Raw genomic sequence first — 13,034 nt, 5'->3', positions numbered from 1 at the left:
CTTCTGCCTTGGGATCCTGTTGATCTGTGACCTTACCCCCAACCCTGTGCTCTCTGAAACATGTGCTGTATCCACTCAGGGTTGAATGGATTAAGGGCGGTGCAAGATGTGCTTTGTTAAACAGATGCTTGAAGGCAGCATGCTCGTTAAGAGTCATCACCACTCCCTAATCTCAAGTACCCAGGGACACAAACACTGCGGAAGGCCGCAAGGTCCTCTGCCTAGGAAAACCAGAGAACTTTGTTCACTTGTTTATCTGCTGACCTTCCCTCCACTATTGTCCTGTGACCCTGCCAAATCCCCCTCTGCAAGAAACACCCAAGAATGATCAATAAAAAATTAAAAAAAAAAAAAGAAATGTACACTTAAATAGATTTAAGATGCTAAATTTTATGTGTTTTTACAACAATTAATTTTCTAACAGAAAAACTGAAAAAAATAAAGAACTATAATCTTTTCAAAAATTACCTTCAAATCACAGAAGTGTTTCTCTTACACAAAGGGAATATATATTCATGATTAAACACATCATGAAAATAAGAAATGGTGAAAATATTTACATGACTACACATTTAGACAAGATAAAACCACCATGGAAAACCAGCTAAGAAAGAATATATACAAGAGGCAGGGTGCAGTGGCTCACACCTCTGATCCCAGCACTTTGGGAGGCTGAGGCAGGCAGATCACGAGGTCAGGAGATCGAGACCATCCTGGCTAATATGGTGAAACCCCGTCTCTGCTAAAAATACAAAAAATTAGCCAGGCGTGGTTGCAGGCGCCTGTAGTCCCAGCTACTTGGGAGGCTGAGGCAGGAGAATGACGTGAACCCGGGAGGAGGAGGTTGCAGTGAGCCGAGATTGTTCCACTGCACTCCAGCCTGGGCGACAGAGCGAGACTCCACCTTAAAAAAAAAAAAAAAAGAAAGAAATAATATATACAAGATAAGCCATAACCAATATTGGGGTCATATTTATAGATAAACACACACACATATATGATTGTGATAGACATATGGCTATCTTTTAATTCAACCTCACATTGACATAAAGTATACAGACAGAATTGCAAATTGACTAAAATTATAATACATAACCAAAAACCACGATAAGCTGATATTAAGATACCTACACTGAAAACACCACTAATATGAAACTGCACAGGAAGAGACATTTACTCACACAATTTGGCATGCAACATTAATGTACCATTAAAAAAGAATTTGTCTAACTACAGTATTTGACTGTAACTGTACTCATCAAAAGCAGGTATTTTGAAAAATTGGCAGTAAAATTTCAGAGAATATGCAGTATAATTATAAATAAAATATTCTGATGAGAAACTTTTAATAAGCATTTAAAAGAAACAAGTGGCCGGGGGTGGTGGCTCACGTCTGTAATCCCAGCACCCGGGAGGCCAAGGCGGGTGGATCACCTGAGGTCAGGAGTTCGAGACCCAGCTTAGCCAACATGGTGAAACCCCATCTCCACTAAAAACACACAAAAAATTAGCTGGGCGTGCTGGTGGGCACCTGTAATCCCAGCTATTCAGGAGGCTGAGGCAGGAGAATCGCTTGAACTAGGGAGGCAAAGGTTTTGATGAGCTGAGATCACACCACTGCACTCCAGCCAGGCGACAGAGCGAGACTCCTGTCTCAAAAAAAAAAAAAAAAAAAAAATTGGGAATTACAACTACCCAAGCCTCTTGTAACATGACAACTAAATATGGACCCTAATGTAGAACCAGCAGCCTTGCAACCAAGTTACGACCCCCCTCCACTACAAACTCAGAGGGCATCCCAGAACCCTGGGGAACCCAAGAAAAGAAGATCTTTACCTCCTGAAATCAGCTTATAAAAACTTAAGGAGTTGTTTGCCATTTCAAATTCACAGACACCAATAGTAAACTCTATTGTGCTCTTTGTCAATGTTTCTATTTTAACATAGCACTGGAAGCATGTGGCAGAATGAAAAAAAAAATTTTTTTTAAAGCCATTGAAACTGAAGACAAATAAGTAAAAAGTTGCTGTTTGAGGAATATATAATCTTACACATAAAAAACCACAGTACATTGAAATTTGTCTAAACTAATAATACAGTCAGTAAATTAACAAAATACAAAATTAACATAAAACTGTAAGTTATTGTTCTACACACTTAAAACAAGCTATTGGATACAATAGAAATAAAAAATTTTTTATTAGGTCGGGCATGGTGGCTCACGCCTGTAATACCCGCACTTTGGGAGACTGAGGCGGGCGGATCACGAGGTCAGGAGATAGAGACCATCCTGGCTAACACGGTGAAACCCCGTCTGTACTGAAAATACAAAAAAATTAGCCAGGCACGGTGGCAGGCGCCTGTAGTCCTAGCTACTCGGGAGGCTAAGGCAGGTGAATGGCGAGAACCCGGGAGGTGGAGCTTGCAGTGAGCAGAGATGGCACCACTGCACTCCTGGCTGGGCGACAGAGTGAGACTCCATCTCAAAAAAAAAAAAAATTAATTGTTTAAGATTAATAATAGTGATTCCCCTGGCTCAGCCTCCTGAGTAGCTGGGATTACAAGTGCCCGCAGCCACACCCAACTAATTATTTATATTTTCAGTAGAGACGGGGTTTCACCATAATGGCAAGACTAGTCTCAAACTCCTGAACTCAAGTGATCCACCGGCCTCAGCCTCCCAAAGTGCTGGGATTACAGGCCCCAGCCACCGTGCGGCCAAGAAAGCAATCTTTTTAAAAATATAATTAAAATAATACATTTCTAAGAACAAATTTAACCCGAGGCAAAAAATATTAACAATAAAAGATATAAATCAATAAAAGGAATTAGGCAAGACACAAATAAATTTACAAATATTTCATATTTATGGATTGAAAAAATAAATACTGTTAAAGTACCATATTCTCCAAAGTAATCTATAGATTCAGCAAACTACCTATCAAAATTCCAGTGGCATTTTTTTCTTATAGTAATGAAAACTACGATTTTAAAATTTACAAAAAACTACAATAAACTTCGAATAGCCAAATTAATTATGAGAAAAAAAAACAAAGCAGAGGGACATCATACTTTATAATTTCAAACTATATTTCAAGAATATACTAATAAAAACAGGATGGAATGTTCAGAAAATTAACATAAAAACCAATAGAACAGAGACCACTACCCTCACACATTTTAGAAATGATGCAAAAAAAGAACTAATAAAATAGTTTAACATAAAGTTTCTCAAAATCATGCAGATGCAGATATTTGTGTGTCCTCCAAAACAATGGAAAAGCAGTCAGATTGTGCAGTCTCTTATATGCCATTAGGATGATTTGGCTCTCACTGTAAACTTGAAGGAATATCAATGAAGAGAAAGTAGAATCCTTAGAGAATTTAAAAGCATAAGACAGAAGATGGCCCTATGTGAGAAAAAGAACAACAAAAAAAAAACAAAAAAATGCCTCAGGCTTCCGAGAAACTCTTTGCTTTGGAACATAGCTTCCCAAATCAGCAGGACAGATTTGGTGATGGTATTATATTCACTTGATAACTATTTTCTTTTCTTTTCTTTTTTTTTGAGACGAAGTCTCACTCTTGTCCCCCAGGCTGGAGTGCAGTGGCACCATCTTGGCTCATTGCAACCTCTGCCTCCCGGTTTCAAGCAATTCTCCTGCTTCAGCCTCCGGAGAAGCTGAGATTACAGGCAACTGCCACCACGCCTGGCTAATTTTTGTATTTTTAGTAGAGACAGAGTTTACACCATGTTGGCCAGTCTGGTCTCGAACTCCTGAGCTCAGGTGATCCACCCGCCTTGGCCTCCTAAAGTCCTGGGATTACAGGCATAAGCCATTGCTCCCGGCCAGGACTGGCTTTTTTTTTTTAAATCTTTCAACCTTTCATCTATGTCAACTGTTTCATTCACTCTCACCTACCTGGGGGTTTGACTACCGTACTTTGTCTCTTCACATTCCAGGGATCTTTTCCTTGCTGCAGACAGGTGACCAGATCTGGCATAGAGACAGCAATACCTGCTTTATTAAAAATAAATAACATGAATCTTGCTCATATTCTCTAATTACCTACCTAGTACCGTGCTTAGTAAAGAGGATGTAATAGAATATTCTAGAAAATTTATCCCAAAATACTATTTAATGACAGAAAGTTCTTAACATTTAGAAAATATTTTAAATTTGTAGGTGCTTAATTTCGCTACCCAGTACTCATGGATAAAAAATTAGTGGTGGCATATAGATTTTAACATATGGACGACAATATTTTATACTACTAAATTTCTGAAATTGCCACTACTCTAGAGTGAAGGATACAGACCGGCTCAGAAATGTAAAAAGATCAGGCCAAGATAAAACATCCTGAAGAAATTTTTGTCCACACGGACAGTTCTTCAAGATTTTTTTAAAACAGGCATCAGAAACTCATTTATGCAAAGCATAAATTACCAAAAATTATTCTATGAAAACAGAGAAATGAAAAGTTTAGGGTATATAAGGGATTTTATATTAAAGTCATTCTCACCCAAGAAGGCCAGGTTTCTGTAGTTCTCTAACATCACTTTCCTATACAAATCCTGCTGAGCAGTGTCCAGGCATTGCCACTCCTCCAGAGAGAATTCTATGGCCACATCCCTAAATGTCAATGGCCCCTGAAACAAACACACACACACACACACACACACACACACACACACACACACACATTTACACGTGGGCAAAATTTATCATTTGAATTAAGGTCAAATGAGAAAGTAAAGAAAATTCGTTCTGACTTACAGGAAAGACTGAAATTATCCAACAATTTTCAACACAGAAATATTCTCTAATGTATTCTCTAACTCTGAGAGAAGAGAATGGTATAAGATCTACAACACCACTGTATATATACTTTTATTAATAGTAAAGTATAAAACTAAAGGCATAAACACAAACATGTACATTTTTCAGTGCTATATTTGCCACACAAAGAATGAGTTGTGTATATTTTTCAGACAAAAGATATGTTGAGTTAGACAGCACCTCTCAAGTTTTAATGTGAACAATAAACTGGAGATACTGTGCAGATTTTTTTTTTCAGAAGATCTGAAATAAACTCTGAGTTTCTGAATTTCTAACAAGTTCACTAGTAATGCCAATGTGTTTGGCCCAGAAAGAATATTTTGTCAATATCCAGTAAGTGGAAGAACCTGTGTTTTACTCAATTTTTCTGCCCTGTAAACAAAGACAAGAGTCTTCATTTTCCAAAGACAGATAAATGCAAGGAAAACCTAAGAAAGAAAGGCAGCTGCCAGATTAAATGTGATGGTTTATGCACAGCTCTTCCTTAGCTACATAAAGATACTTAATAATGAACAGAAAAATAATTATAGTGAAATAAATATTTCAGAGAGCTCTTTTAAGTAAATTTTAAAATCAACTGCATTAGGACAAATGTTTATGATGTGCTGATGCACACAGAAGAAGACATCATCACTGCTGAGATATTGCCCCTCAAAAAGTAAATTATAGTCTGAGGTTAACCATACAGAAAAATCAGTTTTATGCAGAGTTCAAAATGCAGATATCTTCTATGTTCTGTAATTTTTTAATAACATTTTAAAGTAGTCTTTCTTTAGCACCTGAGAGAGCAGGTATCTCTCAATAACTTTTTTTCAGAACTTTCGGGGTAATAAACACCATCCTGTTTAAATAAGCATTTTATTAATCCTGTTCTGCATAGAATTAATGGAGAAAACAGATGAAACCACAACATTACATGTTATTTATCTTTACTAAGGACCCCAGCTTTCCGCCAATGGGAATCTTGAATATCTACATTTTCCCATGTTCAATGGCAACAAAGGGAACATTTTAAGTAGTACAGATTATAAATTCATTTTAAGAATTCTGCATGGCGTATAAGAAGCCATGATTTAGAGAGTGTAGAGAAGGTTCTGGGATATAGGAGAGAAATATTTTGCAGAGACCCTTGACTATCACAAGAATTTTCTAAAGTAGTTAAAACAAACTCATTAGGGGAAAGAAACACAAGTAGAGAAGTAAAGGTTTGCAAGGACTAAATGCATCGCACTCCAGGAGGCAGAGTGGACACAGCTCTTCATCTGAGACATATTTAGCTGAAAAAAAAAAGCCATTTTTCCTCTTTTGCCTTCTTTGGAAATCCTTTTCAGATGACATTCTCTGGAGAAGTTACACCTGCATCTTGAGAAAATTCTTGTAAAGAAGTCAGCACCACCTATTTACCTGCTAGCCTCACAACCACAGAAAAAAGAACTAAGAACTGCAGAAAAAGCCCACCCATTTTTGTCCTTTATAACAGGAGAGATTCAGGAACAATGAGCTGCTCTATGAATATAAAAATATGTTTCTCTATTTGTCTTCATGTGCCTGCCCTTGCCACAAACACCAGCAATTTCTGCTACAGTAATGAAAATATGGGTCACACTGACCTCTTCCTATCAAAACCAAACAGAACAGTTCCTGTGACCACCTTTTAGTGCAAAGGTGAAACTTAGCTCTCATGAATCTATCTTGAACCCCACACACTTAATTCTGTCCTCGCCTTAAGAGGACACAATTAAAATGAGACACATTTTAATTTTATTTAATTAATTAATTAATTAATCAATTAATTTTAATTTAATTTAATTTAAATGAGACACAATTAAAACATGAATACTTTCACTTAGAACAATACACAGAACCTGTGGAGAGAGCACAAGTAAAGAGATTTCTGCAAATTGGCCATGTAATCCCGACACAATTCTGTCCCTGACATCCTCAAATGTCTTAAAGACACCTAGGTGATTGTGAGACGGTTCTCAGTGACTCAAGGCTGATGGCCCAATGATAAGCCAGGCTGAAGAAACTCAGGCTGATTCTAAATAGAAAATGGAACTGCTTTGGTGGAACTCCAGAACCTGGATCACCTATCCTGATTTGCTAGCTTTTGGGTTAAGAAGAAGGACAAGAATACTCTACTCCATTATTACAATTTACAGGTAGGTATAGTTGTGGTCATGGCTCTGGATACTTTGTGGCCTTATCTCTCACTCTTAAGATGCTTGTTTACACTTATAGATTCTGTCATCAGATTCTATTTATACCTGGAGCTTCTCATATAACTGTAGCAGGTCACTAAACAAGATCTGAAAAGCTTAAAAAGCCACACTCTCAAAGGGGGGCTTTAAGATGTCTATGTTGACATCTCACAATGCAGAAAATGCATTTTGTTGGTTTTCATTACATTCGCAATTGAAAGTCTGGCCCTGTCTTGTAAATCCCAGGCAGAGGCCTGACCCTATGTGCAGATTCTAGGTGGGGTTAGCCTGACTCTGCATTCTTGGGTGTTACAGCAAGCAGAGTACAATCAAAGGAGAGATCCCTTCATAGAGGCTCCTCTAGCACATTATACTAATATGTCTACCTAAAAGGAAAAAACTGAGGAAACGTGAATATAATTAGAGAGTTCGTCAGGGCCAAGCTTGAGGATTGTAACCTTGGAGCAATGATACATCCTCCAAAGACTGAACAAATAAGAAATTGAATCCCTGAATAGACCAGTAACAAGCTCCAAAATTGAATTAGTAATAAATAGCTGGCCAGGGCCAGGCATGGTGGCTCATGCCTGTAACCCCAGCACTTTGGGAGGCCAAGGCAGGCGGATCACGAGGTCAGGAGATCGAGACCAGCCTGGCTAACACAGCGAAACCCCATCTCTACTAAAAATACAAAAATTAGCCGGTCGTGATGGCGGGTGCCTGTAGTCCCAGCTACTCAGGAGGCTGAGGCAGGAGAATGGCATGAACCCATGAGGCGGAGGTTGCAGTGAGCCAAGATTGTGCCACTGCACTCCAGCCTGGGTGACAGAGCGAGAATCCATCTCAAAAATAAATAAATAAATAAAATGAAATAAATAAATAAATAAATAGCTGGCCAGGCATGGTGGCTCACTCCTGTAATCCTAGCATTTTGGGAGGCCAAGGCGAGTGGATCACGAGGTCAGAAGTTCAAGAACAGCCTGGCCAACATGGTGAAACCCCATCTCTACTAAAAATACAAAAATTAGCTGGTGTGGTGGTACACACTTGTAATTCCAGCTACTCAGGTGGCTGAAGCAGAGAATTGCTTGAACTCAGGAGGTGGAGGTTGCAGTGAGCTGAGATTGTGCCACTGCACTCCAGCCTGGGCGACAGAGTGAGACTGTCTCAAAAAATAAAATAAAATAAATAAATAAATAGCCTGCCCACCAAAAATAAAACAAAGAACCAGATAAATTTACAGCTGAATTCTACCAGATGTAAAATAAGAGCTGGTACCACTTCTACTAAGATTATTTCAAAATACTGAGAAAAAGGGACTTCTTTCCAACCCATTATATAAAAACAGCATTATTCTGATAGGAAAATTTGGCAAATATAAAACAAAATATAAAACAAAATATAAAACAAAAAAATATAAAACAAAATATAAAACAAAAAAATAGAAACCTTTGCAAGCTTCACGTTTAAAACTTTCAAAAAACTAGGCATTGGAGGTACATACATCAAAATACTGAGTCATCTAAGTATGACAAACTTAAAGCCAACATACAAAATGAACACAAGCTGGAAGCATTCCTTCATGAAAACTGGCACAAGAAAAGAATGCTTTTTCTCAAAACTCTTGTTCAACATAGAATTGAAAGTCTTGGCCAGAACAATCAGGCAAGAGAGAGAAATAAAAGGCATTCAGACAGGAAGAGAGGAAGTCAAACTATTCCTGTGTGCAGATGACAAGATTCTGTATCTTCAAAACCCTACAGTCTCAGCAGAAAAGCTCTTTAAACTAATAAACAACTTCAGCAAAATTTCAGGATACTAAATCAGTAGCATCCCTGATGTACAATAACAACTACATGGTCAGTATGACCCTCCCTGTCCCCTTTTATCTTAACCTTAACTGCATCTGCCTGTAGCTTTCCAGGACTCTGTAGCTTCTGTCAGCAGAAAGGCTTCTTCCATGGCTGGAGTGAGCAGGCTGGAACATCTGCAGGGGAGGCTCTCCAGAAAAAAAACTAACTAGGCCTTTAATAAACTCCTTTTGCAGGCTCAGTATTTGCCTTAGCTCTGAGTCACTGGGCTCAACCTTTAATTTTCATGTTAGAGTTACTCACTTGGTTTTTGAAATTAAGTATTTAAAAAATTCAGCAAAATTACTGAAACACAGTGTTCACATACGGGAAAAAAAATTTTAAGGTGCTTACATGTTTTTTTTTTTGAGACGGCATCTCTCTCTGTCACCAGGCCAGAGTGCAGTGGTACAATCTTGGCTCGCTACAACCTCAACCTCTTAGGTTTAAGCCATTCTCCTGCCTCAGCCTCCCAAGTAGCTGGGACTACAGGTGCGTGCCACCATGCCCAGCTAATTTTTCTATTTTTAGTAGAGACGGGGTTTCACCATGTTGGTCAGGATGGTCTTGATCTCTTGACCTTGTGATCTACTCGCCTCGGACTCCCAAAGTGCTGGGATTACAGGCATGAGCCACCGGGCCCGGCCAAGTTGCTTATATTGTATACCTTAATAAGAAAAGCAAAAATATCTATTTCTTTTAGAAAATAAATGTCTTATTCTATTAATTCTACTAAAAATCATGCAGTTAACAATGAGTCATATGAAAACACTTCTAGGCAGTATCAAGTTTCATCTCATAATATTTAGCATGAAACTCACAAATCAAGATAACAGGATTTGAACAGAGATATTCACTGTCAAAAATTTACCTTGCAAAAAAAGGAACTTATGTTTTTATGAATCTACGTAACTCACCAATTATCTACCGCATTTTCTCATGGAAATGTATTCATTTTCTACAGCAAAAATGAAATAGAGATTTCTCCTCTTCTTTTTCTTGGCAGCACTCTAAAAGCTAAGCCTTGAAATTCTGTTTGAAATCACCCAGCTATAAAAAAACACACCTGAGAAAATTCGTAAACTCACTCTGGGAAAGAAAAAGGTACGTGAGAATTTTTAACAAATGACATATATGATTAGATATAATTTTTTGAAACCCAAATCTTTTATGCCCTTTGTAAATATTTTTCTACCTTTTCAAGTCCTACTAATATAATGCAATTTACAGCTAAAAAACTGAGGTCAAAATAAGTGAACAAATCTCTTCAAGGTGACAAATCCAGGAGTGGCAGTGCTGGTTAAATAACAGATGTGGGCCGGGCATGGTGGCTCACGCCTGTAATCCCAGCACTTTGGGAGGCTGAGGCGGATGGATTATGAGGTCAGGAGATTGAGACCAGCCTGGGTAACACGGTGAAACCCTGTCTCTACTAAAAACACAAAAAATTAGCCGGGCGTGGTGACAGGCACCTGTAGTCCCAGCTACTTGGGAGGCTGAGGCAGGAGAATGGCGTGAACCCGGAAGGCAGAGCTTTCAGCGAGCCGAGATCGGGCCACAGCACTCCAGCCTGGGCGACAGAGTGAGACAAAAAAATAAAAATTAAAAAAAAAATAAAAAATAAATAAATAACAGATGTGTCTGACTCATCTTTCAAGTCAGGCCATTCAATAACTTGAGAGATTCTTCCACTCACTCCTGCTCACTTGTGTGCTCAAGAACCACCCATTCAGGAGACACTGCAGTATTTCTCGGTGACTGTCCCAGTTGCGTTTTACTTTGCAAGCTCATACACCATCTCACAGGAGTCAGTTTTGTTTTTGTTCTTGTTGTTTGTCTTTTGGGATACTATTTTTTGGGCCACAAATTTTTCACTTTTTTTTTTTTACTTTTTCTTTTACTATATTAATTTCACTATTTTTCTGCCCCCTTAGAGAATCCAGGGGGCAGAAATTATTTCTGTGTTTTCCCCTCATTACCAGCATCTGATTGGCTGACCAGCAATTTGTCTCCAAGAAATGGAAGCCTGGTTGAGGGAAGGCAATTTTAACATTTCAAAGGGTTACGGTTTCAAAATAAGAGTGCACCGGAAGATTCCCCTCAGCCCCAGAATATCCACTTGTTCCCTTGAGAGGATACACTCCATACCTCAGGTCATCTTATGGGAGAAAATAAACCAGAAGCTGAGATCCAACGGACACTCTAGCTAACATAACCATGGCAGTTATCTTGGTTTATCCCCAGATAGTACTGAAACCCATGACCAGGAAAAAACCAAAGGGTGGCTGAGGACACATCACCCCATAGATTTTCCATAGGAGAACTTTGACGCAAAAACATTCTGGTAATATCTCTGTGCCTAGACAAGATAAAAGCAAAAGAGACAGAGATTTACTACAATGCAGTGTCAGGGTATTATTATTTGCCTTCTTTTCATGGGAAATATTTACAAACAGATAACAAATCTCTTTAAATGCACCATTTAACCATTTAATGCTTTGCCAAAAAAATAATTAAAATATGGTATAAAAAAGTACAGTAAAAGACAAATAGGCGAGAATGTGAATTAGGGAGGAAAAGCTGGCTTTTGGGAACGTCAGAGGAAACTGGAAATTATCTTACTGCAAGCCAGAGTGAGGCCGGAGAAATGGGGGATTGGTTCCAAGACTCTGCTTGGGACACAGGCGAAAAATACAGCAGAAAATCAGTTCCCTGTGGAGTGTGAAAATAATTAAGTGGCAGGCAATTAGACTGAGGTATTTCTAGTCCCTGAATTCTTACTTTAAAAAAAAAATCTAACTCAGGTGCATTATTTTTAATTACTACATTCAGAGAAACAAAATTCAGGCTTCAGCAACTGTAAACTAATTAAGCTCTGATTACATAACCAGGAAATTTTCACCTTTAACGCACAAATTAAGAAACCATGTAACTGTACCTAACCAATTAGTAAATTTGGTTTCTTCATCATGCATTTTATAAAAGACTTTCCTTCAAGCCTCTCCCACAGACCACAAACTACAAACCATAGCTGGGTGCTCTACAATTCTAGAACCACTCTTTGATTACATTCTTTAATATTTTTGCAGTGACGCCCATAAATTTTTAATAGGAGAAAATAGCAACTGGGAACCCCACGGACCAAAGCTCTTCCCATTCATGAACCCGCACCCCAAGTCAGGATTCTCCCCTGATGACCCTCCCGTGGTTCCCCGCACAATCTGAGAAAGACGCGGCGCTGCGGGTGCAGAACTACCGGAGAGGACTCCAGGCAGGGCACAGTCACAGTGCAGGGAAGAGACAGGACGCCCGGGGCCCCGGCTGTTGGCGCAGCCGCCAACTTAAGGCTGAAGGAGACTGAGGCCGAGCTGGGCAAGGAGAACTCAGGGAGCAGATTGTGGAGCTGACTGCCGGGAGGCCTGAGTCCCGCCACAGCCACTTCCCACCGGTTCCGAGCAACCCCTTCCCCTCTCTCGTGATGTCGGACCCAGCACTCTCACCATTTCTAGGCTTTCAGGGGGTCCTGGCGTCTTAGCTATGGATTTCCCAATATCTTCAGGTCACGAAGCCACACACGCTGAGGACACAGAGCAGTGAAGGGTAGACCTGGAGCTCCGGCAGCAGGGAGAAACAGTGGCCCAGCCACATCCCGGAAGCCGTCCTCGCCGCTCCAGCTGTGTGCCTAATTGGGCGGTTCCCAGTTCTGCGTGTCTGACTGGATACGGCTTAAGGGCCCACCCCTTCAGGCCCTGAGTGACAGAAGATATGACCAAATGCTGGGCGGAGTGAAGAAAGAGTGACAGCCTAGGCTGCAGCCTTTTCAGGCAGGGCTTCCTCCCTGAGCTGAGCCAGGCACACCTTAGAGGGTATTTTCCCTTAACCTTGTGCATAAGGTCATAAGCACTTATAAATAATATATAGCTATTCACAAATTTAAAAAAATAATTATTTTAAAATTTCAGCTTTTATGACCATCCTGGCTCCTAGTCCTTTGAACTAGCAGCCTGAGATTTTTTAAAGGAGCCAATCTTACGAAATAAGATGTGAGCCACATGTGAATTTTAAATTTTCTAGTAGCCAGACTTTAAAAATAAAGAAGGGCCGGGCGCAGTGGCTCACGCCTGTAATCCCAGCACTTTGGGA

The 13,034-nt window shown here is 39.5% G+C and overlaps 1 protein-coding gene across 1 annotated transcript in view; it reads right to left on the bottom strand.

The window, feature by feature from the left end:
* LOC101142646 (zinc finger protein 724) overlaps positions 1–12,444 on the bottom strand; it is a 30,437-nt gene extending 17,993 nt beyond the window's left edge. Inside the window, 3 exon segments of the mRNA XM_031004021.3 lie at positions 3,923–4,018; positions 4,524–4,650; positions 12,392–12,444. Coding sequence (XP_030859881.1) covers positions 3,923–4,018; positions 4,524–4,650; positions 12,392–12,394 — 226 coding nt within the window. The 5' untranslated portion in view covers positions 12,395–12,444.
* Positions 12,445–13,034: the final 590 nt, after the last annotated feature.

Source organism: Gorilla gorilla, chromosome 20 (assembly GCF_029281585.2).
Source record: "Gorilla gorilla gorilla isolate KB3781 chromosome 20, NHGRI_mGorGor1-v2.1_pri, whole genome shotgun sequence".
NCBI lineage: Eukaryota > Metazoa > Chordata > Mammalia > Primates > Hominidae > Gorilla > Gorilla gorilla.
This window is presented reverse-complemented; position numbering and strand designations above follow the sequence as displayed.